The 26620-nt window shown below is 68.4% G+C and overlaps 2 protein-coding genes across 2 annotated transcripts; one reads left to right on the forward strand and one right to left on the reverse strand.

The window, feature by feature from the left end:
- Positions 1-846: 846 nt before the first annotated feature.
- SAMD4B (sterile alpha motif domain containing 4B) lies at positions 847-21141 on the forward strand. Its single transcript, XM_088537629.1, is given in 14 exon segments — positions 847-1045; positions 6242-6620; positions 8688-8857; positions 8941-9050; positions 9129-9215; positions 11056-11272; positions 12805-12890; positions 13929-14047; positions 15479-15521; positions 15523-15656; positions 15658-15688; positions 17446-17554; positions 18843-18926; positions 21054-21141. Coding segments are annotated over 14 exon segments (1794 nt in total). The 5' UTR covers positions 847-849; the 3' UTR covers positions 21083-21141.
- A 743-nt stretch (positions 21142-21884) lies between these two features.
- On the reverse strand, positions 21885-26487 carry PAF1 (PAF1 component of Paf1/RNA polymerase II complex; the record flags this gene model as incomplete). Its single annotated transcript, XM_088537630.1, is given in 12 exon segments — positions 21885-22132; positions 22135-22278; positions 22402-22489; positions 22614-22719; positions 24129-24257; positions 24351-24467; positions 24553-24656; positions 25308-25376; positions 25511-25616; positions 25686-25787; positions 25869-25935; positions 26434-26487. Coding segments are annotated over 12 exon segments (1334 nt in total), but the record flags the coding sequence as incomplete, so codon positions are not given.
- Positions 26488-26620: the final 133 nt, after the last annotated feature.

Raw genomic sequence — 26620 nt, forward strand, 5'->3', positions numbered from 1 at the left:
CCGGGATTCCCCCTAAACTGGGAACCCCCCCTAGTGCTGAGACCCCCCCCCCCAAACTGCCCCCAATGTGGGGACCGACCCCCCCCCCCCCAACAAGGATCCCCCAACTGGGACCCCCCCCCCCCAACAAGGACCCCCCCAAACTGGGACCCTCCCCCAAACTGGAATAGCCCCCAGTGTCGGGACCCCCCCCCCCCCCAATGCCGGGACCCCCCCTAACTGGGACCCCCCCCCCCAACAAGGACCCCCCAACTGGGACCCCCCCCCCCCAAGGACCCCCCCTAACTGGGACCCCCCCCCCAACTGGGACCCCCCCCAACAAGGACCCCCCAACTGGGACCCCCCCAAACTGGGACCCTCCCCCAAACTGGAATGGCCCCCACTGTCGCCCCCCCCCCCCCACAAGGACCCCCCCAAACTGGGACCCTCCCCCAAACTGGAATAGCCCCCAGTGTCGGGACCCCCCCCCCCAATGCTGGGACCCCCCCCCCCCCCCAACAAGGACCCCCCAACAAGGACCCCCCCAACTGGGACCCTCCCCCCAACAAGGACCCCCCAAGGCCCCCCCCCCCCCCGGTGGCTCCTCCCCCCATTATAATTAATTATTCTTGTGGAAGGGGAGGGGCAACCCGCTCCCCCCCCTTCCCCATTCCATCCCCCCCCCCTTTTCCCGCTCTCTCCGCAGGGATCTCCGGAGCTTCCCAGCGCCCCCCCAGCTCCGGGGGTGTCCCCGGCGGCGGCGGGTGCAGCCGGAGCCATGTGAAGGGCGGCGGCGGGGGAGGCTTCCCGGCGGCGTTCCGGGCGGCGTTCCCGGCGGCGGCGTTCCCGGCGGCGGCGTTCCCGGCGGCCATGATGTTCCGGGAGCAGGTGGGCATCGTGGCGGGCTGGTTCCGCGGCTGGAACGAGTGCGAGCAGACCGTGGCGCTGCTGGCGCTGCTGCGGCGCGTGTCGCGCACGCAGGCGCGCTTCCTGCAGCTCTGCCTGGAGCACTCGCTGGCCGGCGCCGCCGACATCCACCGCCTCGAGGCCGAGGCCAACAGCGCCGGTGAGTCCCGCGTGACGGCGTTCCCGGTATTCCCGGTATTCCCATGATGGCATTCCCGGTATTCCCATGGCGGCGTTCCCGGCCTTCCCGGTATTCCCATGGCGGCGTTCCCGGCCTTCACCATATCCCCAGCCTGCCCGCCATTGCTGGCGTTCCCAGCGCCACCTTCCCAACATTCCTGGGGCCGCCTGCCCGGCCTTCCTGGTATTCCCATGGCGGCGTTCCCAGCCTTCTTGGGGCTGCCCTTACCACATCCCCGGCCTGCCCGCCATTGCTGGCGTTCCCGGCCTTCCCGGCGTTCCCATGGCGGTGTTCCCGGCCTTTCTGGTATTCCCATGGCGGCGTTCCCAGCCTTCTTGGGGCTGCCCTTACCACATCCCCAGCCTGCCTGCCATTGCTGGCATTCCCGGCCTTCCCGGTATTCCCATGGCAGCATTCCCGGCCTTCTTGGGGCTGCCCTTACCACATCCCTGGCCTGCCCACCGTTGCCAGCGTTCCCGGCCGCAACCTGCCCGGCCTTCCCGGCATTCCCATGGCGGCGTTCCCGGCATTCCTGGTATTCCCATGGCGGCGTTCCCAGCCTTCCTGGTATTCCCATGGCGGCGTTCCTGGCCTTCCCGATATTCCCATGGGAACGTTCCCAGCCTTCTTGGGGCTGCCCTTACCACATCCCCAGCCTGCCCGCCATTGACGGCATTCCCGGCATTCCCAGCCTTCCCGGTATTCCCATGGCAGCGTTCCCGGCCTTACTGGGGCTGCCCTCACCACATCCCCAACCTGCCCACCATTGCCAGCATTCCCAGCATTCCCATGGCGGCATTCCCAGCCTTCCCGGTATTCCCATGGCAGCGTTCCCGGCCTTCTTGGGGCTGCCCTTACCACATCCCCAGCCTGCCCACTATTGCCGGCATTCCCGGTATTCCCATGGCAGCGTTCCCAGCCTTCTTGGGGCGACCCTTACCACATCCCCGGCCTGCCCACCGTTGCCGGCGTTCCCGGCCGCAACCTGCCCGGCCTTCCCGGCATTCCCATGGCGGCGTTCCCGGCATTCCTGGTATTCCCATGGCGGCGTTCCCAGCCTTCCTGGTATTCCCATGGCGGCGTTCCTGGCCTTCCCGATATTCCCATGGCAGCGTTCCCAGCCTTCTTGGCGCTGCCCTTACCACATCCCCAGCCTGCCCGCTATTGCCGGCGTTCCCGGCCTTCCTGGTATTCCCATGGCAGCGTTCCCGGCCTTCCCAGTATTCCCATGGCAGCGTTCCCAGCCTTCTTGGCGCTGCCCTTACCACATCCCCGGCCTGCCCGCCATTGCTGGCGTTCCCACCATTCCCGGCATGCCCGGTATTCCCATGGCGGCGTTCCCGGCCTTCACCATATCCCCAGCCTGTCTGCTGTTGCCAGCGTTCCCAGGGCCACCTTTCCAACATTCCCGGCCTTCCCGGTGTTCCCAGGGCCACCTTCCCAGCATTCCCGGCCTTCCCAGCATTCCCAGGGCCACCTGCCTAGCATTCCCAGCCTTCCCGGCATTCCCATGGCGGCGTTCCCAGCCTTCACCATATCCCCAGCCTGCCCGCCATTGCCAGCGTTCCCGGCGCCGCCTTCCCAGCATTCCCAGGGCCACCTTTCCAACATTCCCAGCCTTCTTGGCATTCCCAGAGCCACATTCCCGGCCTTCCCAGAGTTCCCAGGGCCACCTTCCCAACATTCCCGGCCTTCCTGGTGTTCCCAGGGTCACCTTCCCAGCATTCCCAGTGTTCCCAGCATTCCTGGCACCACCTGCCTGGCCTTCCCGGTATTCCCATGGCAGCGTTCCCGCTATTCCCATGGCGGCGTTCCCAGCCTTCTTGGGGCTGCCCTTACCACATCCCCAGCCTGCACACCATTGCCAGTGTTCCCGGCATTCCCATGGCGGCGTTCCCAGCCTTCCCGGTATTCCCATGGCGGCGTTCCCAGCCTTCTTGGGGCGGCCCTTACCACATCCCCAGCCTGCCCGCCATTGCTGGCGTTCCCGGCCTTCCCGGCATTCCCATGGCGGCATTCCCAGCCTTCCCGGCATTCCCATGGCGGCGTTCCCAGCCTTCTTGGGGCTGTCCTTACCACATCCCGGCCTGCCCACTATTGCCGGCGTTCCCGGCCTTCCCTGCATTCCCATGGCAGCGTTCCCAGCCTTCTTGGGGCTGCCCTTACCACATCCCCGGCCTTCCCGGCATTCCCATGGCAGCGTTCCCGGCATTCCCGGCCTTCCTGGGGCTGCCTTCACCACGTCCCCAGCCTGCCCGCCATTGCCAGCATTCCCAGGGCCACCTGCTTAGCATTCCCAGCCTTCCCGATATTCCCAGGACCACCTTCCCAGCATTCCTGGTGTTCCCAGCATTCCCAGGGTCACCTGCCCAACATTCCCAGCCTTCCCAGTGTTTCCAGGGCCACCTTCTCAGCATTCCTGAGGCCGCCTGCCCAACATTCCCAGTCTTCCCGGCGTCCCTGGTATTCCGAGGGCAACGTTCCCGGCCTGCACGGCATTCCCAGGGCCACCTGCCCAGCATTCCCGCCTTCTCGGTGTTCCCAGGGCCACCTTCCCAGCATTCCTGGTGTTCCCAGCATTCCCAGGGTCACCTGCCCAACATTCCCAGCCTTCCCAGTGTTTCCAGGTCCACCTTCTCAGCATTCCTGGGGCCGCCTGCCTAGCATTCCCAGTCTTCCCAGCATTCCCATGACAGCGTTCCCGGTGTTCCCAGCCTTTCTGGGTCTGTCTTCACCGCATCCCCGGCCTGCCCGCCATTGCCGGCGTTCCCGTTGCCACCTGCCCGGCCTTCCTGGCGTCCCTGGTATTCCCAGGGCGGCATTCCCAGCGTTCCCGGCATTCCCAGGGCCACCTTCCCAGCATTCCCAGGGCCGCCTGCCCAGTATTCCCAGCACCGCCTTCCCAGCATTCCCAGGGTTGCCTGCCCAACTTTCCCGGCCTTCCCAGCATTCCCAGGGCCACCTTCCCAGCATTCCCGGCGTTCCCGGAGCCACCTGCCCGGCCTTCCTGGCATCCCTGGTATTCCCAGGGCAGCCTTCCCGGCATTCCCAGGGCTGCCTTCCCAGCATTCCCGGTATTCCCAGCATTCCCAGAGCCGCCTGGCCGGCATTCCCGACCTTCCCGGTGTTCCTGGTATTCCCAGGGCAGCGTTCCCGGCCTTCCCAGCGTTCTCAGGGCCGCCTTCTCAGCATTCCCAGGGCAGCATTCCCAGTATTCCCAGCCTTCCCGGCACCACCTTCACGGCCATCCTGGCCTGCCTGCCATTCCCGGTGTTCCCAGGGCTGCCCGCCCGCTCTTCCCAGTGTTCCTGGCATTCCCAGGGCCGCCTTCCTGGTGTTCCCGGCCTTCCCGGTGCGGCAGTGGCCGCAGGAGCCGCCGTCGGCCGCGGTGCCGCTGCTCCTGGCCCATCTCCCGCTGCTGCAGCCCGTCCCCAATGTCCCCAACATCCCCAGTGTCCCCAATGTCCCCAACATCCCCAGTGTCCCAAATGTCCCCAACATCCCCGGTGTCCCCAACGTTCCCAGTGTCCCCGATGTCCCCTGATGTCCCCCGTGTCCCACGCAGCCGCGGTGCGGCAGTGGCCGCAGGAGCCGCCGTCGGCCGCGGTGCCGCTGCTCCTGGCCCATCTCCTGCTGCTGCAGCCCGTCCCCAACGTCCCCAGTGTCCCCAACCTCCCCAAGATCCCCAACATCCCCAATGTCCCCAACATCCCCAACCTCCCCAATGTCCCCTGATGTCCCCCCTGTCCCCTCGCAGCCGCGGTGCGGCAGTGGCCGCAGGAGCCGCCGTCGGCCGCGGTGCCGCTGCTCCTGGCGCATCTCCCGCTGCTGCAGCCTGTCCCCAACGTCCCCAGTGTCCCCAACATCCCCAACCTCCCCAATATCCCTGATGTCCCCAATGTCCCCTGATGTCCCCCCTGTCCCCACGCAGCCGCGGTGCGGCAGTGGCCGCAGGAGCCGCCGTCGGCCGCGGTGCCGCTGCTCCTGGCCCACCTCCCGCTGCTGCAGCCTGTCCCCAACATCCCCAATGTCCCCAACCTCTCCAACCTCCCCAACATCCCCAATGTCCCCAATATCCCCAACCTCCCCAATGTCCCCTGATGTCCCCTCTGTCCCCATGCAGCCACGGTGCGGCAGTGGCCGCAGGAGCCGCCGTCGGCCGCGGTGCCACCGCTCCCGGTGCATCTCCCGCTGCTGCAGCCTGTCCCCAACCTCCCCAATGTCCCCAATATCCCCAACCTCCCCAACATCCCCAACCTCCTCAACGTCCCCAATGTCCCCTGATGTCCCCCCTGTCCCCACGCAGCTGCGGTGCGGCAGTGGCCGCAGGAGCCGCCGTCGGCAGTGGTGCCGCTGCTCCTGGCGCATCTCCCGCTGCTGCAGCCTGTCCCCAATGTCCCCAACCTCCCTGCTCTCCCCAACATCCCCAATGTCCCCAACCTCCCCAAGATCCCCAACATCCCCAATATCCCCAACCTCCCCAATGTCCCCTGATGTCCCCAATGTCCCCCCGCAGCTGCGGTGCGGCAGTGGCCGCAGGAGCCGCCGTCGGCCGCGGTGCCGCTGCTCCTGGCGCATCTCCCGCTGCTGCAGCCTGTCCCCAACATCCCCAATGTCCCCAATATCCCCAACCTCCCCAACATCCCCAACCTCCCCAACCTCCTCAACGTCCCCAATGTCCCCTGATGTCCCCTGTCCCCTCCACGCAGCCGCGGTGCGGCAGTGGCCGCAGGAGCCGCCGTCGGCCGTGGTGCCGCTGCTCCTGGCCCATCTCCCGCTGCTGCAGCCCGTCCCCAATGTCCCCAATGTCCCCAACGTCCCCAACATCCCCAACATCCCCAATGTCCCCAACGTCCCCAATGTCCCCAACATCCCCAACCTCCCCAATATCCCTGATGTCCCCAGTGTCCTCTCTGACCTCCCCAATGTCCCTGATGTCCCCTGATGTCCCCTGTCCCCACGCAGCCGCGGTGCGGCAGTGGCCGCAGGAGCTGCTGTCGGCCGCGGTGCCGCTGCTCCCGCTGCATCTCCCACTGCTGCAGCCTGTCCCCAATGTCCCCAGTGTCCCCAACCTCTCCAACCTCCCCAAGATCCCCAACATCCCCAACCTCCCCAATATCCCCAACATCCCCAACCTCCCCAATGTCCCCTGATGTCCCCTGTCCCCCCTCGCAGCCGCGGTGCGGCAGTGGCCGCAGGAGCCGCCGTCGGCCGCGGTGCCGCTGCTCCTGGCCCACCTCCCGCTGCTGCAGCCGGGCAACGCGGAGGCCAAGGGCGAGTACATGCGGCTGCTGCAGAAGGTGCTGGCGCGCGCGCTGGAGCGCAACGAGCTGGTGGAGGAGAGCCGCCAGCTGCTGTCCTACGCCCTCATCCACCCGGCCACCACCGGGGACGACCGCCACGCGCTGGCCCTGTGGCTGGGCCACCTCGAGGAGCGGCTGGGCGCGCGCGGGGACGCCGAGGGGACGACGGCGGCGACGGCGGCCGGGTGGCAGCACGAGGCGGCGCGGGAGAACGGGCACGCGGGCGGCGGCGGCGCCGCGGGGACAGGTCGGTGGGGACGCTGCGGGGTCGTGGGGACACTGCGTGGGGGACAGGGGACACTGCGTGGGGGGCAGGGGACACCGCATGGGGGACGTGGGGACACTGTGGGGATAGGGGGACGCTGCGGGGGTGTGGGGACACTGCATGGGGGACGTGGGGACACTGCATGGGGCACAGGGGACACCGCATGGGGGGCGTGGGGACACCGCATGGGGGACAAGGGGACACTGCGGGGATAGGGGGGACAGGGACACTGCATGGGGGACATGGGGACACCGCATGGGGCACAGGGGACACCGCATGGGGGACAAGGGGACACCGCATGGGGGACAGGGGACACCGCATGGGGCACAGGGGACACTGCATGGGGGACGTGGGGACACTGTGGGGATAGGGGGACGCTGCGGGGGTGTGGGGACACTGCATGGGGCACAGGGGACACTGCATGGGGGAGGTGGGGACACTGCGGAGGACGTGGGGACACTGCATGGGGGACAGGGGACACTGCATGGGGGACATGGGGACACTGCAGGGACGTGGGGACACTGCATGGGGGACAGGGGACAGGGGACACTGCAGGGGGCACATGGGGACCGGACACTGCATGGGGGACAGGGGACACTGCATGGGGGACGTGGGGACGCTGCAGGGACGTCGGGGGACACACTGTGACAGCCCTGGGAACACAAAGGGACATGGAATGGGGCTGGGGACACTGTGTCAGTCCTGAGGGGACACACTGTGACAGCCCTGGGGACCCAAGGGGACATGGAATGGGGCTGGGGACACTGTGCCAGTCCTGAGGGGGCACAGGGGACACACTGTGACAGCCCTGGGGACACAATGGGACATGGCAGGAGACTGGGGACACTGGGGACACATCGGGGGACACAAAGAGACATGGCAGGGAACTGAGGACACTGAGGGGACGTCGGGGGACACACTGTGACATCCCTGGGGACACAATGGGACGTGGCAGGAGACTGGGGACACTGGGGACAAATCAGGGGACACAAAGAGACATGGCAGGGGACTGGGGACACTGAGGGGACATCGGGGGACACACTGTGACAGCCCTGGGGACACAAGGGGACATGGAATGGGGCTGGGGACACTGTGCCAGTCCTGAGGGGACACAGGGGACACACTGTGACAGCCTTGGGGACATGAAATGGGACATGGCAGGAGACTGGGGACACTGGGGGACACACTGTGACAGCCCTGGGGACACAAGGGGACATGGAATGGAGCTGGGAACACTGTGCCAGTCCTGAGGGGACACACTGTGACAGCCCTGGGGACATGGAATGGGACCGGGGATGCTAAGGGGACACACTGTGACAGCTCTGGGGACACACTGTGACATGACAGGCAACTGGGGACACTGAGGGGACGTCGGGGGACACAGTGTGACAGCCCTGGGGACGGAATGGGACATGTCAGGGAACTGGGGACACTGAGAGGATGTCGAGGGACACACTGTGACAGCCCTGGGGACACAAGGGGACATGGCAGGGGGCTGGGGACACTGAAGGGACATCAGGGGACACACTGTGACAGCCCTGGGGACACAAAGGGACACGGCAGGCAACTGGGGACACTGAGGGGACGTCAGGAGACACACTGTGACAGCCCTGGGGACACAAAGGGACACGGCAGGCAACTGGGGACACTGAAGGGACATAGGGGGACACACTATGACAGCCCTGGGGACGCAAAGGGACGTGTCAGGGAACTGGGAACACTGAGGGGACGTCGGGGGACACACTGTGACAGTCCTGGGGACACAATGGGACGTGTCGGGGAACTGGGAACACTGAAGGGACGTCGGGGGACACACTGTGACAGCCCTGGGGACACAGGAGGGGACGCAGGGCGCTGCCCCCCCCCCCCTCCAGTCACCAGGGCCACCCCCGCGGCACAAGGGGCCACCGCGGCGGTGGCAGCTGGGGCGGGTGGTGACACCGCGCGCGGTGGCCTCGGTGCCAGCGGCGTCACCGCGTGTCCCCCCCCCCCCCGCAGCGCTGCCCGGCCAGCTCCAGGGCAGCCCCCTGAAGCGCCCGCTGGCGCCCGGCAGTCCCCAAGGCGGCGGTGGCGGCGGTGGCAGCGAGTGGCCCGAGGAGCCCCCGGCGTGTCCCCCGCGTCCCCTCGCGGAGCCGCTGTCCCCGCAGGGCAGCGCCGCCTCGTCGGGCAGCGAGGACGCCGGCGGGCGCAACTCCTTCCAGGAGGACGGCAGCGGCATGAAAGGTGGGGACGGCGGTGACACGGACGTCCCCTCGTGGGGGGGGGGGGGCGGTGTCACCGCAGCGGTGGCATCTGTCCCCCCGCAGATGTCCCCTCGTGGCTCAAGAGCCTGCGGCTGCACAAGTACGCGGCGCTGTTCGCCCAGATGAGCTACGAGGAGATGATGACGCTCACGGAGCGTCACCTCGAGACGCAGGTGGGGACAGCGGGGACACTGGGGACACACAGGGTGGCACGGGCGCCCCTGGGACCTCAGCTGGCTCCTTGTCCCCAGAATGTCACCAAGGGCGCCCGCCACAAGATCGCCCTGAGCATCCAGAAGCTGCGCGAGCGGCAGAGCGTCCTCAAGGCGCTGGAGAAGGTGACAGCGGGGTGGCCCGCGGTGGCCCAGGGGACACCTGTGTCCCCTGGGGCCCTCCTGGGGTGGCCCTGGTCCCTCCTGTGTCCCTGCAGTGGCCCTGGTCCTTCTGTGTCCCTGGGATGTCCTTGGTCCCCTCCTGTGTCCCTAGGGGTGGCCCTGTCCCCTCCTGTGTCCCTGGGGTGGCCCTGTTCCCTCTGTGTCCCTGGGATGTCCCTGGTCCCCTCCTGTGTCCCTGGGGTGGCCCTGTTCCCTCTGTGTCCCTGGGATGTCCCTGGTCCCCTCCTGTGTCCCTGCAGTGGCCTTGTCCGCTTCTGTGTCCCTGGGATGTCCCTGGTATCCTCCTGTGTCCCTAGGGATGACCCTGTCTCCTCCTGTGTCCCTGGTCCCCTCCTGTGTCCCTAGGGGTGGCCTGTAGTGGCCCTGGTCCCTCCTGTGTCCCTAGGGGTGGCCCTGTCCCCTTCTGTGTCCCTGGGGTGGCCCTGTTCCCTCTGTGTCGCTGGGATGTCCCTGGTCCCCTCCTGTGTCCCTAGGGGTGGCCTGTGGTGGCCCTGTCTCCTCCTGTGTCCCTGGGATGTCCCTGGTCCCCTCTTGTGTCCCTAGGAGTGGCCCTGTCCCCTCCTGTTTCCCTGGGTTGTCCCTGGTCCCTCCTGTGTCCCTAGGGGTGGCCTGCGGTGGCCCTGGTCCCTCCTGTGTCCCTAGGGATGGCTCTGGTCCCTCCTGTGTCTCTAGGAATGTCCCTGGTCCCTTCTGTGTCCCTAGGGATGTCCCTGGTCCCTCCTGTGTCTCTAGGGGTGTCCCTGGTCCCTTCTGTGTCCCTAGGGATGTCCTTGTCCCCTCCCGTGTCCCTGGGATTTCCCTGGTCCCCTCTTGTGTCCCTGGAGTGGCCCTGTTCCCTCTGTGTCCCTGGGATGTCCCTGGTCCCCTCCTGTGTCCCTAGGGGTGGCTCTGTCCCCTCCTGTGTCCCTGGGATGTCCCTGGTCCCCTCCTGTGTCCCTAGGGGTGGCTCTGTCCCCTCCTGTGTCCCTGGGATGTCCCTGGTCCCCTCTTGTCTCCCTGGGGTGTCCCTGGTCCCTCTGCATCCCTGGGACATCCCTATTCCCTCTGTGTCCCTGTGATGTCCCTGGTCCCCTTCTGTGTCCCTACAGGTGGCCTGGGACATCCCTGTTCCCTCTGTGTCCCTGGGATGTCACTGGTCCCTTCCTGTGTCGCTAGGGGTGGCCTGACCACAATCCCATGTCCCCATTTCCTCCCCACTCACATGTCCCCATGTCCCCGTATCCCCTCCCATGTCCCCCACACTCACATGTCCCTGTGTCCCCCTCCCATGTCCCCCCCATGTCCCGCTCATGTCCCTGTGTGTCCCCTGTGTCACTTGTGTCCCCCCCATGACCCTGTGTCCCCTTCATGTCCCTCCTGTGTCCCCTGTGTCCCCGTGCCCCACCATGTACCCCCGTGTCCCCGTGTGCCCCCTTGTGTCCCCGTGTCCCCTTCATGTCCCTCCTGTGTCCCTGTGTCCCACCATGTCCCCCCATGTCCCCTCATGTCCCCCTGTGTCCCTGTGTCCCCCCATGTACCCCTGGGTCCCTCTGTGTCCCCCCCACGTCCCCTCATGTCCCCCCATGTCCCCATATCCCCCCGTGTCCCCCCGTGTCCCTGTGTCCCCCACATGTCCCCCCCGTGTGTCCCCATGTCCCCCCGTGTGTCCCTGTGTTCCCTCTGTCCCCCTGTGCTCCCCCCATGTCCCCGTCTCCCCCGTGTCCTCCCATGTCCCCCCATGTCCTCCCGTGTCCCTGTGTCCCCCCATGTCCCCGTGTCACCCTGTGTCCCCGTGTCCCTGCAGGACGTCCTGGAGGGCGGCAACCTGTGGCCGGCGCTGCAGGAGCTGCAGCAGATCCTGGCGACCCCCATCAAGGCCTTCCGCCCCCCCGCGCCCCCCCCCGCCGCCGCCAAGGACCCCCCCCCCGGCGGGGACCCCTTCGTCCCCGACGGCGACGTCCCCGCGGCCCCCGTGCCCGAGGGTGACATCCCCGGCCAGTTCACCCGCGTCATGGGCAAGGGTAGGGCCCGGACGCCGGGGCCCCTCGGTGGGGTCTGGAGGGGGGACACAGGACCCCTGGGTCCCTTAATGGGGTCTGGGGGTGTCACAGGACGCCGGGGCCCCTTGTTGGGGTCTGGGGGGGGGACACGGGACCCCTGGGTCCCTTATTGGGGTCTGGGGGTGTCATGGGACTCCTGGGCCCCTCATTGGGGTCCGGGGGGGGACATGGGACCCCTGGGGTCCTTATTGGGGTCTGGGGGGGGACAGGGGACCCCTGGGTCCCTTATTGGGGTCTGGGGGTGTCACAGGATGCTGGGGCCCCTCATTGGGGTCTAGGAGGGGGACAGGGGACCCCTGGGTCCCTTATTGGGGTCTGGGGGTGTCATGGGACTCCTGGGCCCCTCATTGGGGTCCGGGGGGGGACATGGGACCCCTGGGGCCCTTATTGGGGTCTGGGGGGGACACAGGACCCCTGGGTCCCTTATTGGGGTCTGGGGGTGTCACAGGACGCCGGGGCCCCTCATTGGAGTCTGGGGGGGGACATGGGAGCCCTGGGTCCCTCAATGGGGTCTGGGGGTGTCACAGGACCCCCTGAGCCTCTCATTGGGGTCTGGGGGGGGACAGGGGACCCCTGGGTCCCTTAATGGGGTCTGGGGGGGGGGCATGGGACCCCTGGGCCCCTCATTGGGGTCTGGGGGGGTCCTGGGACTCCTGAGCCCCTTATTGGGGTCTGAGGGGGGACACGGGACCCCTGGGCCCCTCATTGGGGTTTGGGGGGGGTCCTGGGACTCCTGAGCCCCTCATTGGGGTCTGGGGGGGGGTGCAGAAGACCCCTGGGGGCCTTTATAGGGTCTGGGGGGGGGGGTCACACAGGACTTCTGGGCCCCTTGGGGGGGTCCTGAGGGGGGGTCTGGGGACTCCTGGGCCTCTTATAGGGTCCCTGGTGGGTTCTGGGGGGTCCTGGGGTCTTGGGGGGGTCCTGGGGGGGTCCTGGGGGGTTCTGGGCCCCTTTAAAGGTCCCTGGGGGCTTCTGGGGACTCCTGGGGTCTTGGGGGGTTCTGGGGGGGGGGGTCCTGGGGCGTTCTGGACCCCTTTTAGGGTTCCTGGGGGCTTCTGGGGACTCCTGGGGTCTTGGGGGGGTCCTGGGGGTTCTGGGGACTCCTGGGCCCCTTTAAGGGTCCCTGGTGGGTTCTGGGGACTCCTGGGTTCTTGGGGGGTCCTGGGGACTCCTGGGCCCCTTTTAGGGTCCCTGGGGTCTTCTGGGGACTCCTGGGCCCCTCAAGGGGGTCCCTGGGGGGCGGGTCTGGGGACTCCTGGGCCCCTTTAAGAGTCCCTGGGGGCTTCTGGGGACTCCTGGGGTCTTGGGGAGATCCTGGGAGGTTCTGGGCCCCTTTTAGGGTCCCTGGGGGCTTCTGGGGACTCCTGGGGTCTTCTGGGGGTCCTGGGGGGTTCTGGGCCCCTTTTAGGGTCCCTGGGGGGTTCTGGGGACTCCCGGGCCTCTCGGTGCCCCCCATGGGGGGTCCCGGCTGACCCCCCCCCCCCCCCCCGCAGTGTGCACCCAGCTGCTGGTGTCGCGGGCGGACGAGGAGAGCGCGGCCGGGTACCTGCAGCTGCTGGAGAAGTGCCTGACGCACGAGGTGCGCCCGGACGCCGGGGCCCCCGGGCACCGGAAACCCCTTCGGGATACCGGGAACACCCCTGGGACACTGGGAAACCCCCCAGGATACCGGGAAACCCCACAGGACCACAGGACACCGGGAAACCCCACAGGACACCGGGAACACCCCCCCGGGATACCGGGAACACCCCTGGGACACCGGGAAACCCCCTGGGATACCGGGAAACCCCACAGGACACCGGGAAACCCCTCTGGACACCAGGAACCCCCCGAGATACTGGGAAACCCCCTGGGATACCGGGAAACCCCCCGGGACACCGGGAAACCCCCTGGGATACCGGGAAACCCCACAGGACACCGGGAAACCCCCCTGGACACCAGGAAACCCCCCAGGGCACCGGGAAACCCCACAGGACACCGGGAACCCCCCCTGGACACTGGGAAACCCCACAGGACACCGGGAAACCCCCCTGGACACCAGGAAACCCCCCCGGGGCACCGGGAAGCCCCACAGGACACCGGGAACCCCCCGGGATACCGGGAAACCCCTCTGGACACTGGGAAACCCCCCGGGACACCGGGAACACCCCCCGGGACACCGGGAACCCCCCCTGGACACTGGGAAACCCCACAGGACACCGGGAAACCCCCCTGGACACCAGGAACCCCCCCCCCGGACACTGGGAAACCCCCCGGGATACCGGGAAACCCCACAGGACACTGGGAAACCCCATCAGACACCGGGAACCCCCCCTGGATGCCGGGGCCCCCCGGGATGCCGGGAACCACCCCCCCCCGCCCCGGACACCGGGAAACCCCTCTGGACACTGGGAAACCCCCACAGGACACTGGGAAACCCCCAGACACCGGGAATCCCATCTGGACACTGGGAAACCTGCCCCAGACACCGGGAAACCCCCCAGGCACTGGGATCCCCCCGGACACCGGGATCCCCCTGGACACAGGGCCCCCCCCTCAGACACCGGGCCCCCCCCATGGACACCGGGCCCCCCCCTCGCACACCGGGACCCCCCCCCGACGCCTTTTCCCTCTCCAGGCGTTCACGGAGACGCAGCGGAAGCGGCTCCTCTCCTGGAAGCAGCAGGTCCTCAAGCTGCTCCGGGGGCTCCCCAAAAAGGGGCCGCTCGACGGCGCCGGCTACCGGCCCCCCAAGGGGTGAGTGCGGGGGGCAAGGGGGGTCCCAGCACCCTTGGGTGCCTCTTAGTGCCCCCCGGGTGCTTTCTTAGCCCCCTTGGGTGCCCCCGGGGGTGTTGGGGGGCTCCCCTGGGTGCCATGGGGGTCTCTAGGGGTTATGGGGGGTCTCTGGGCACCCTGGGGGGGCTCTGGGACCCCTGGGTGCCCCCCCCCCATTCAGGGGTCCCAGCACCCTTGGGTGCCTCTTAATGCCCCCTGGGTGCCTCCTTAGCCCCCTTGGGTGCCCCTGAGGGTGTTGGGGGGCTCCCCTGGGGGTCTCTAGGGGTTATGAGGGGTCTCTGGGTGCCCTGGGGGGGCTCTGAGACGCCTGGATGCACCCCCCATTCAGGGGTCCCAGGACCCTTGGGTGCCTCTTAATGCCCCCTGGGTGCTTCCTTAGCCCCTTTGGGTGCCCCTGAGGGTGTTGGGGGGCTCCCATGGGTGCCATGGGGGTCTCTAGGGGTTATGGGGGGTCTCTGGGCACCCTGGGGGGGCTCTGGGACCCCTGGATGCCCCCCCCATTCAGGGGTCCCAGGACCCTTGGGTGCCTCTTAATGCCCCCTGGGTGCCTCCTTAGCCCCCTTGGGTGCCCCCGGGGGTGTTGGGGGGCTCCCCTGGGTGCCATGGGGGTCTCTAGGGGTTATGGGGGGTCTCTGGCTCCCCGGGGAGGCTCTGGGACCCTAGGGGGGCTCTGGGACCCCTGGGTGCCCCCCCCATTCAGGGGTCCCAGCACCCTTGGGTGCCTCTTAGTGCCCCCTGGGTGCTTCCTTAGCCCCTTTGGGTGCCCCTGAGGGTGTTGGGGGGCTCCCATGGGTGCCATGGGGGTCTCTAGGGGTTATGGGGGGTCTCTGGGCACCCTGGGGGGGCTCTGGGACCCCTGGGTGCCCCCCCCCACTCATGTGTCCCAGCACCCTTGGGTGCCTCTTAATCCACCCCCCCAGGCCCCTCAATGGCTCCTTTTACCCCCTCCCGGGTGCTTCAGGGCCCCCCCATAGTTTCAGGGGTCCCCTGGGTGCCTCCTTTGCCCCCGGGGGGGGTCCCAGCACCCTTGGGTGCCTCTTAATCCCCCCCCCGAGAGCCCCTGGGTGCCCCCTTGGGTGTTGGGGGGGGTCCCCTGGGTGCCTCATTTGCCCCCTGGGGGGGGTCCTGGCACCCCCTGGAGGGGGGGTCTGCGCTGCCCTGACCCCCCCATGTCCCCCAAATTTGTGGGGGGTCTCGACACCCCTGGGGGGGGGGGTCTGCGCTGCCCTGACCCCCCCCATGTCCCCCTCATTGTGGGGGGGTCTTGGCACCCCTGGGGGGGGTCTGCGCTGCCCTGACCCCCCCCATGTCCCCCAAATTTGTGGGGGGGTCTCGACACCCCTGGGGGGGGGGTCTGCGCTGCCCTGACCCCTCCCATTTCCCCCCCCCCAGCTGGGCCTTCGGCTCCAACTCGCTCCCCATAGCTGGCTCTGTGGGGGGGGGGGGCGGGGGGGCGGCGGGGGCAGCGCCCCTTCGCCCTCCCCCCCCGGCCGCTGCCCCCCGCCCGCCTGGGGCTCCTGGGCCCCGCCTCCCTGGGGGGCGGGGCGCCGCCCGGCCCCGCCCCCCCGGCACCCGCTGGGCGGCCCCGCCCAAGGCCGGCAGGTGAGGTGGGGGGGGCGGGATGGGGGGCCCGGACGCCTGGGCCCTTTGGGGGGGGGTTGGGGGGGTGTCTGGGCCTTTGGGTCCTGGTGGGGGGACTTTGGGTGCTATAGGGTGGGTCTGGGTGCTGTGAGGGGGCTCTGGGTGCTATGGGGGGCTGTGGGTGCTATAGGGTGCGTTTGGGAGCTATAGGGGGCTCTGAGTGCCATGGGGGGCTCTGGGCACTATGGGGGGGGGGTCTCTGGGTGCTATGGGGGGTCTCTGAGCACCATGGGGGGTCCCTGGGTGCCATGGGGGGCTCTGGGTCCTATAGGGGTCTCTGGGTGCTATGAGGGTCTCTGGGTGCTATGGGGCTCCCTGGGCAGCTTGGGGGTCTCAGGGTGCTATGGGGGGTCCCTGGGTACCATGGGGGTCCCTGGATGTTCTGGGGGTCCCCGGGTGCTCTGGGGGTCCCCGGGTGCCGTGGGGGGTCTCTGGGCACCGTGGAGGGTCCCTGGGCGCTCTGGGGGTCCCCGGGTGCCATGGGGGGTCTCTGGGCGCTATGGGGGTCCCTGGGTGCCATGGGGGGGTCCCTGGGCGCTATGGGGGGTCCCTGGGCGCTTTGGGGGTCCCCGGGTGCCATGGGGGGTCTCTGGGTGCCGTGGGGGTCTCTGGGTGCTATGGGGGGTCCCCAGGTGCTCTGGAGGTCCCTGGGCACCTTGGGGCTCTCTGGGTGCTATGGGGGGGGGTCTCTGGGTGCTATGGGGGGGTCTCTGGGCACCATGGGGGTCCCCGGGTGCCGCCGGGGTCTCTGGATGCTATGGGGGGGGGTCTCTGGGTGCTATGGGGGGGTCTCTGGGCACCATGGGGGTCCCTGGGCACCTTGGGGCTCTCTGGGTGCTATGGGGGGGTCTCTGGGTGCTATGGGGGGGGGTCTCTGGGCACCTTGGGGGCCCCCGGGCACCTTGGGGCTCTCTGGGTGCTATGGGGGGGTCTCTGGGTGCTATGGGGGGGTCTCTGGGCACCATGGGGGTCCCTGGGCACCTTGGGGCTCTCTGGGTGCTATGGGGGGTCTCTGGGTGCTATGGGGGGGGTCTCTGGGCACCATGGGGGTCCCTGGGCACCTTGGGGCTCTCTGGGTGCTATGGGGGGGTCTCTGGGTGCTATGGGGGGGTCTCTGGGCACCATGGGGGTCCCCGGGTGCCGCCGGGGTCTCTGGGTGCTATGGGGGGGTCTCTGGGTGCTATGGGGGGGTCTCTGGGCACCATGGGGGTCCCTGGGCACCTTGGGGCTCTCTGGGTGCTATGGGGGGGTCTCTGGGTGCTATGGGGGGGTCTCTGGGCACCATGGGGGTCCCTGGGCACCTTGGGGCTCTCTGGGTGCTATGGGGGGGTCTCTGGGTGCTATGGGGGGTCTCTGGGTGCCGTGGGGGTCTCTGGGTGCTATGGGGGGGTCTCTGGGCACCATGGGGGTCCCTGGGCACCTTGGGGCTCTCTGGGTGCTATGGGGGGGTCTCTGGGCACCTTGGGGGCCCCCGGGCACCTTGGGGCTCTCTGGGTGCTATGGGGGGGTCCCCGGGCGCTCCGGGGGTCCCTGGGTGCCTTGGGGGGCTCTCTGGGTGCTATGGGGGGTCTCTGGGTGCTATGGGGGGGTCCCCGGGCGCTCCGGGGGTCCCTGGGCACCTTGGGGCTCTCTGGGTGCTATGGGGGGGGTCTCTGGGTGCTATGAGGGGGTCCCCGGGCGCTCCGGGGGTCCCCGGCGCCGCTGACCCGCTCGCGCAGGGGCTGTGGCTGGGCAGCGCGGGGCCGGGGCAGAGCCGCAGCGCGGTGCAGCGCACCCACTCCCTGCCCGGGCAGCCGCCGCCGCGCGCCCTGCTGCTGCTGCCCCACGGTACGGACACCGGGAATCCGCCGGGAACTTCCCGGGAGCCCCTGGGGCACACCTGGGAAACACCGGGATCCCCCTGGGAACCCCCGGGACACACCTGGGAAACACTGGGATCCCCCTGGGAAACACTGGGATCCCCCTGGGAACCCCCGGGACACACCTGGGAAACACTGAGACACACCTGGGAAACACCGGGATCCCCCTGGGAACCCCCGGGACACACCTGGGAAACACCAGGATCCTCCTGGGAAACACCGGGATCCCCCTGGGAACCCCCGGGACACACCTGGGAAACACCGGGATCCCCCTGGGAAACACTGGGAGTCCCCCGGGACACACCTGGGAAACACCGGGATCCCCCTGGGAACCCCTGGGAACCCCCGGGACATGCCTGGGAAACACCGGGATCCCCCTGGGAACCCCTAGGAATCCCCAGGACACACCTAGGAAACACTGGGATCCCCCTGGGAACCTCCTGGGAACCCCTAGGAACCCCTGGGGATCCCTGGGACACACCTGGGAAACACTGGGAACCCCCTGGGAACTCCTAGGAATCCCTGGGACACACCTGGGAAACACCAGGATCCCCCTGGGAACCCCTAGGAATCCCCGGGACACACCTGGGAAACACCAGGATCCCCCTGGGAATCCCTGGGGACCCCCGGGACATGCCTGGGACACACCTGGGAAACCCTGGGAATCCCTGGGACACACTTGGGAAACACTGGGAACCCCCTGGGAAACCCCAGGAATCCCTGGGGCATGCTTGGGAAACACCTGGGAAACCCTGGGACACAGCTGGGAAACCCTGGGAATCCCTGGGACACACCTGGGAAACACTGGGAACGCCCTGGGAACCCCTAGGAATCCCCAGGACACACCTGGGAAATACCGGGACACACCTAGGAAACACCGGGATCCCCCTGGGAAACCCTGGGACACACTTGGGACCCCCTGGGAACCTCTGGGAATCCCTGGGACACACGTGGGAAACCCCAGGACATACCTGGGAAACACCGGGATCCCCTTGGGAAACCCTGGGACACACCTGGGAAACCCTGGGACATACCTGGGAAACCCTGGGATCCCCTGGAAAACCCTGGGGCACACCTGGGAAACCTTAGGAGACCTGGGAAACCCAGGGATCCTCCTGGAAATCCCTGGGACACATCTGGGACTCCCTGGGAACCTCCTGGAAACCCCTGGGGATCCCCGGGACACCCCTGGGATCCCCTGGGAATCCCCCGGACGCCTGGGCCCCTCACTCCATGTGTCCCCCCCCCCCCCGCAGAGTGCCAGCTCCCCGGCACCGACCTGGAGATCAACCCGACCCTGGAGTCGCTGTGTCTGAGCATGACGGAGCACGCGCTGGGCGGTGAGCGGGGACAGCGTGGGGACAGCGGGGACAAGGGGGGACATCATGGGGACAGCGGGGACATGGGACAGCGGGGACATGGGGGGACAGCAGGGGCATGGGGGACAGCGGGGACATGGGACACGGGGGGACATGGGGGGACAGCGGGGACATGGGGGGACATCATGGGGACAGTGGGGACATGGGGGGGCAGCAGGGACAGTGGGGACATGGGGGGACACGGAGGGACAGTGGGGACATGGGGGACAGCAGGGGGATGGGACACGGGGGGACATGGGGGGACAGCAGGGGCATGGGGGACAGCAGAGACATGGGGGACAGCGGGGGACAGAGGGGACATGGGGACAGCAGGGACAGCGGGGACATGGGACATCATGGGGACAGCGGGGACATGGGGGGACAGCGGGGACAGTGGGGACATGGGACATCATGGGGACAGCGGGGACATGGGGGGACACGGGGGGACAGCGGGGACATGGGGGACAGCAGGGGGACGGGGGGACAGCAGGGGCATGGGAGGACAGCAGGGACATGGGGGGACAGCAGGGACAGCGGGGACATGGGACATCATGGGGACAGTGGGGACATGGGGGGGCAGCGGGGACATGGGGGGACAGCAGGGACACGGGGGGACAGCAGGGACAGCGGGGACATGGGGGGACATCATGGGGAAGTGGGGACATGGGGGGACAGCGGGGACGTGGGGGGACATCATGGGGACAGTGGGGACATGGGGGGACAGCGGGGACATGGGGCAGCAGGGACATGGGGGGGCAGCGTGGGGACATGGGGGACAGCGGGGACATGGGGGGACATCATGGGGACAGCGGGGGCATGGGACAGCGGGGACATGGGGGGACAGCAGGGGCATGGGGGGACATCATGGGGACAGCGGGGACATGGGGGGACAGCGGGAACATGGGGAGACATCATAGGGACAGTGGGGACATGGGACATCATGGGGACAGTGGGGACATGGGGCAGCAGGGACAGCGGGGACATGGGGGGACAGCAGGGGCATGGGGGACAGCAGAGACATGGGGGACAGCGGGGGACAGAGGGGACATGGGGACAGCAGGGACAGCGGGGACATGGGGGGACATCATGGGGACAGCGGGGACATGGGAGGACAGCGGGGACAGTGGGGACATGGGGGGACATCATGGGGACAGCGGGGACATGGGGGGACACGGGGGGACAGTGGGGACATGGGGGACAGCAGGGGGACGGGGGGACAGCAGGGGCATGGGGGGACAGCAGGGACATGGGGGGACAGCAGGGGACAGTGGGGACATGGCAGGGACAGCAGGGGGACGGGGGGACAGCGGGGGGACGGGGGACAGCAGGGGGACAGCAGGTCACAGGACAGCGGGGACATGGGGGGACACGGGGACGGCGGGGGGACGAGGGGACAGCAGGGGGACAGCGGAGGCACAGCAGGGACATGGAGGGACAGCACAGACAGTGGGGACATGGGGACAGTGGGGACACGGGAACGGCGGGGGGATGAGGGGACAGCGGGGACATGAGGGGACAGTGGGGACATGGGGGGACAGCGGGGGGATGGCGGGGACATGGGATGGCAAGGACAGCGGGGGACATGAGGGGACAGCGGGGGAACGGGGACATCATGGGGACAGCAGGTCATGGGACAGCGGGGACATGGGGGACAGCACAGACAGTGGGACACGGGGACGGGGGGACAGCAGGGGGACAGTGGGGACATGGGGCAGCGTGGAGACAGCGGGGGGACACGGGGACAGCAGAGACACACGGGGACAGCAGGGACACGGGGGGACAGCGGGGACACAAGGGGACAGTGGGGATGTGGGGGGACAGCGGGGACATGGGGGGTCAGGGACACCGGGGGACAGCAGGGGGCCACTGTGGGGACAGCAGGGGGCAGTGGGGACACCAGGGACACCAGGGGACACAGGGACAGTGAGGGGAAGCGGGGGACAGCAGGGACATGGGGACACCGTGGGGACAGGGGGGCACCCAAGGGCGCAGCACGGAGCGACATGTGCGGGGACACCGGGGGACACTGTGGGGACACAGGGCGGGGGGGCAGCGTTGGGGACACCGGGGGGGGACACGGGGAGGTGACACCCGTGTCCCCCCCCCCAGACGGCACAGACAAGACCTCGACCATCTGACGGCGCCACCTCCCCCCCCGCTGTCACTGTCCCCCCCCCCCCCCGGGTGTCACAGGGTGAACGGGGGGGGGGGGGGGTGGCACCTTCCCCACCCCCTCCCTGCCCCTGGGGGGGGCACCGGGACCCCCAAAATGGGGGGGGCGGGGGCAAATAACCCCCCTGGGGGGGGGAACTGGGGGCAAATCCCCCCCCCCGGGGTAACTGAGGGGCTCCCGGCCCCGGGGGGGGGGGGGCGGGGGGGCAGTTAATGAATTTGCCCCCACCGGGGGGGGGGGTCAGTGCAAACACTACAGGGGGCGGGGCTTGCGCGGGGGCGGGGCAGGGGCGGGGCTCCCCCCCCTCATTTTGGGGGGCTTTGCGTTAAAATCGATTTTTTTTAAACCCCCCCCCCTCTTTTTTTTTTTCTCGTTTTTGGGGCCTTTTCTCTATTATTATTATTATTATATTAATATTATTTGCCCCGGGTGGGAGCAGCCCCCCCCCTCCCATTATGTCCCCGTTGGGGGGGGGGCAGTGTCACCTCGTCACCTCGATGGGGACATTTTTTTGGGGGGGGGGGACGCCCCCATTTTAGGTACACGTCGCCCCCCCCCCCTTTTCCCCCCTCCCCCCCCCCCGGCTTCGGTACAGCCCCCCCCCCATAGCGCCGCCCCCCCCCCCCCGAGATAGAAACGTTATTTTAGATACATTTTATTATGAATAACTTTTGTTATGACTATGGCTGGTAACCATGACGACGTTATTAAAGAGACGAAGCGCACGGCGCCCCCGAAACGGCCGCTTTTCGCCCCGAAACGGCCGCTCACTCGCTCGACGACTCGGAGGCCCCGCTGGGGCTCCCGGCCTCTTCCTCCTCCTCCTCCTCCTCCTCCTCCTCCTCGGAGCTGCCGCTCAGGCGGGGGCTGCGGGGGGGCCCCACGCTGCCCCCCCCGTCCGAGCCTTCCTCCTCCTCCTCCTCCTCGTCCTCCTCTTCCTCCTCGTCGTCGTCGTCGCTGCCGAAAATCTCCTCCTGGTCGCGGGCGGCGCGGGCGGCCGCGCCCCCCCCCCGCGCCCCCCCCCGCCCGCCGCGGCGCCTTCGGCCTCCTCCTCCTCCTCCTCGTCCTCCTCCTCGCTGGGCGCCGAGGCGCCGCCCCGCTCGCTGCCGGAGCCTTCGGCCTCCTCGTCCTCGCTCTCGCTGCCCTTCTCGCGCTCCTCGTCTATGGGGGGGGGGGGGGACAGTGTGAATGCGCCCCCCCCTCCAATTAACACCCCCCTCCTCTAATGAACCCCCCCCTCTAATTAACCCCCCCTTCCTCTAATTAACCCCCCCCCCCTCCTACCGGATCCCGCCGCCTCCTTCTCGGCCTCCAGCTCTTCCTCCTCCTCCTCCTCGGGCTCGTGGTTCTCCAGCTGGGCCCGACGGGCTTCCTAAGGGGGGGGGTCACCCGGATGCGTCACCCGGACGCCTGGGCCCTTTGCGGGGGGGGGGGTGCCCGGACCCCCCCCCGGGTCCTTTGGGGGGTGTTGGGGGTGCCCGGACGCCTGGGCCCACCTGGGCCTCCAGCTCCTTCTCGTTCATGTCGCGGTGTTTCACCACCAGCACCGCGTTGGTGCCCGACTGCACCCCGGCCTTGGCGCGGCGCTTGCTCAGCCGCACCCTGGGGTGGGGGGGGGGGGTCAGGCACCCTGGGACCCCCCCCAAATCCCGGAGATCCCCCCAAATCCCTGAGATCCCCCCCAAATCCCGGAGATCCCCCCCAAATCCCTAGGGACCCCCCCCCCCCAAATCCCTGAGATCCCCCCCAGATCCCTGGGACCCCCCCCAAATCCCGGAGATCCCCCCAAATCCCGCGGAGATCCCCCCAAATCCCTGGGACCCCCCCCCAGATCCCTGGGGCTCCTCATAACCTTGGGGTGGAGGGGGTAGGCACCCAAGGGTGCCCCCCTGCACCCAAGGGCCTCCCCAGCACCCAAAGGTCCCCCCAACAACCGGGGGACCCCCCCCAGCACCTGAGGGCCCCCCCCCCAACATCCAAGGGTCCCTCCAGCACCCAAAGGTCCCCCTAGCACCCAAGGGCCCCTCTGGCACCCAAGGCCCCCCTAGCACCCTAGGGTGCCCCCCCAGCACCCAAAGGTCCCCCTGGCACCCAGGGCACACCCCCAGCACCCAAAGGTCCCCCCCAGCACCCAAGGTCCCCCCAGCACCCCCAGCACCCAAAGGTCCCTCCAGCACCCAAGGGCCCCCTTGGTACCCAAGGGCCTCCCCAGCCCCCAAAGGTCCCCCTGGGACCCAGGGCACCCCCCCCAGCACCCAAGGGCCCCCTTGGCACCCAAAGGTCCCCCCAGAACCCAGGGAACCACCCAGCACCCCAGGGTGCCCCCCCCAGCACCCAAGGGCCCCCCAGCACCCAAAGGTCCCCCCAGCACCCAAGGGCTCCCTTGGCATCCAAGGGCCTCTCCAGCACCCAAAGGTCCCCCTGGCACCCAGGGGACCCCCCGATCCCCCCAGGGCACCCCCCCGGGCACCCAAGGGCCCCCTTGGCACCCAAAGGTCCCCCCAGCACCCAAAGGTCCCCCCTGCACCCAGGGAACCGCCCAGCACCTCAAGGTGCCCCCCCAGCACCCAAAGGTTCCCCCCAGCACCCAAGGGCCCCCCTAGCACCCAAGGGTGCTCCCAGCACCCAAGAGCCCCCTTGGCACCCAAGGGCCTCCCCGGCCCCCAAAGGTCCCCCCAGCACCCAAAGGTCCCTCCAGCACCCGAGGGTGCCTCCCCCAGCACCCAAAGGTCCCCTCGGCACCCCAGGGCACCCCCCCAGCACCCAAGGGTCCCCTTGGCACCCAAAGGTTCCCCCAGCAGCCAAGGGCCCCCTTGGCACCCAAAGGTCCCCCCAGCACCCAGGGCACCCCCCAGCACCCCAGGGTGCCCCCCCAGCACCCAGGGCACCCCCAGCACCCCAGGGCCCCCTTGGCACCCAAAGGTCCTCCCAGAACCCCAGGGCGCCCCCAAAGGTCCCCCCAGCACCCCAGGACACCCCCCCAGCACCCAAGGGTGCCCCCCGGCGCCCACCGCGTCTCCAGCTCGTTGTAGTAGACGCCGTCGCCCTCGCGGAAGATGAAGAAGTAGTTCTCCTCGTAGCCCTTGCTCGCCTTGTTCTTCACGTTCCAGTTGTACTCGCGGGCGATCTTGTAGTCGTACCTGCGCGGGGGGACAGCCGGGTGACACCCCGGCCGCCGGGTGACACCCCGGCCGCCGGGTGACAACGACTGTTTCAGCGGCGGGTGTCCCTACACGTCCTCGGGCGCGTAGTCCACGTCGTCGTCCTGGTCCCGCTTGCGCTTGCGGAGCGTCTCCTCCACGGGCAGGAAATAGGCCACGAATTGGTTGCCTTCCTCGTCCATCATCCCCCTGCGGGTGACACGGCGGTGTGACCCCCTCGGTGTCCCCTGATGTCCCCCGGTGTCCCCCCGGTGTCCCCCGGTGTCACCGTCACCTGATCATGGCCTGCGACATCATCTCCAGCGCCGCGGGGCCGCTCGTGTCCTTGGGCGCCGGGTCCGAGTCGAAGATGACTTGGGCGCACGGGTTGATCCACATCTTGGGGACAAAACAAGGTCACAAAGTGCCACAAAGTGTCACAAAGTGCCCCCCCGACCTCCAAAGTTGTCCCCAAGCCAGTTGCCCCTGTGTCCCCAGCGTGTCCCCAGTGTGTCCCCAACGTGTCCCCAATGCGGCCTCTCCACCCCCACGTGTCCCCAGTGTGTCCCCATGTCCCCAGCATGTCCTCTCCACCCCCATGTCCCCAGTGTGTCCCCAACGTGTCCCCATCATGGCCCTGTGTCCCCAGCGTGTCCCCTCCACCCCCATGTGTCCCCAGTGTGTCCCTGTGTCCCCAGCATGATGTCCCCAGCGTGGCCCCAATGTGTCCCCAATGTGTCTCTGACGTGACCTCATGTCCCCAGCGTGTCCCCTCCACCCCCACATGTCCCCAGGGTGTCCCTGTGTCCCCAGCATGTCCCCAATGTGTCCCCTCCGCCCCAACATTGTCCCCTTCACAACAGGAGCCCCGTGCCTCAGTTTCCCCTGGTGGCCCCACAAATGAGGAAGGGGATTTGGACCCCCCCATTTTTTTTCTTATTGGGGGGGTCCCCTCTTTACTGCGGGGGTCCCCTCATTGCTGGGGGGTCCCCTCATTGCTGGGGGGTCCCTATTTGTGTCCCCAACCCCCCAAAAAAGTGTCCCCGGTACCTTGAAGTCGGGGAACACGGGCATCACCTCCACGGGGGTGACACGGGGCTTGCTGTAGTGCTGCGTGATCTGGGGGGGGACACAAAAACAAAGGGGGGGACACAAAAAACAAAAGGGGGGGACACAAAAAACAAAGCGGGGGGGGTGTCACTTTGTGGCACAGGGTGTCCCCGGCCGCGTCCCCGTGTCCCCGTGTCCCTCACGGCCTTCTGGGCGTCCTCGAAGGTCTTCTCGATGGCGGCGATCTGGCTGTCGCGGTCCTTGTAGATCTCCTCCTCGGTGAACTGCTGCTTCACCGACACCCCGATCCTGCCGGCGTCACCCGTTGTCACCCGCTGTCACCCGTCCCCGGTGTCCCCGGTGTCCCCGGTCACTCACTTGACCTCGGGCTTCTCGTTGGACACGCCGTAGCGGTTGAACTCGGTCGAGATGTACTCGGTCTTGCGCATCCAGGGCACCACCTTGGCGTGTTGCTGTGACCTGGGAGGGGACACGGCCGTGTCACCCCCCCTGTCACCCTGCCACCCCCTCCCCGGCCCCGTTTTGGGGTGAATCCGGCACCTTTTGGAGCTCGTGGGCGCCTGGATTTCCTCCTCCAGCAGCTTCTCGTCCGCTGGGTCCAGGAGCACTGGGGAGGGGAGGTTGGGGACACCCCTGTTGTCCCCCCCTGCTCCCCCTCCGGCACCCATGGGTGTCCCCTGTCCCCAACACCCATGAGTGTCCCTGTCCCCAGCACCCATGGGTGTCCCCTACCCCCCGGATCCACGCGGGAGGTGTCCAGGCTGTCCCCAGCACCCACGGGTGTCCGGGTTGTCCCCAACACCCACGGGTGTCCCCTACCCCCCGGCTCCACGTAGGAAGTGTCTGAGCTGTCCCTGTCCCCAGCACCCATGGGTGTCCCTGTCCCTAACACCCACGGGTGTCCGGGTTGTCCCCAGCACCCACGGGTGTCCCCTACCCCCCGGCTCCACGCGGCAGGTGTCCGGGTTGTCCCCAGCACCCACGGGTGTCCCTGTCCCCAGCACCCACGGGTGTCCCCTACCCCCCGGCTCCACGCGGCAGGTGTCCGGGTTGTCCCCAGCACCCACGGTTGTCCCTGTCCCCAGCGCCCACGGGTGTCCCCTACCCCCCGGCTCCACGCGGTAGGTGTCCGGGTTGTCCCCAGCACCCACGGGTGTCCCTGTCCCCAGCACCCCCGGGTGTCCCGGTTGTCCCCAGCACCCACGGGTGTCCCCTACCCCCCGGCTCCACGTAGGAAGTGTCTGAGCTGTCCCTGTCCCCAACACCCACAGGTGTCCGGGTTGTCCCCAGCA

Source organism: Tinamus guttatus, unplaced genomic scaffold (genome assembly GCF_059628265.1).
Source record: "Tinamus guttatus ecotype Peru unplaced genomic scaffold, ASM5962826v1 Tinamus_guttatus_pri_ptg000827l, whole genome shotgun sequence".
Classification (NCBI taxonomy): domain Eukaryota; kingdom Metazoa; phylum Chordata; class Aves; order Tinamiformes; family Tinamidae; genus Tinamus; species Tinamus guttatus.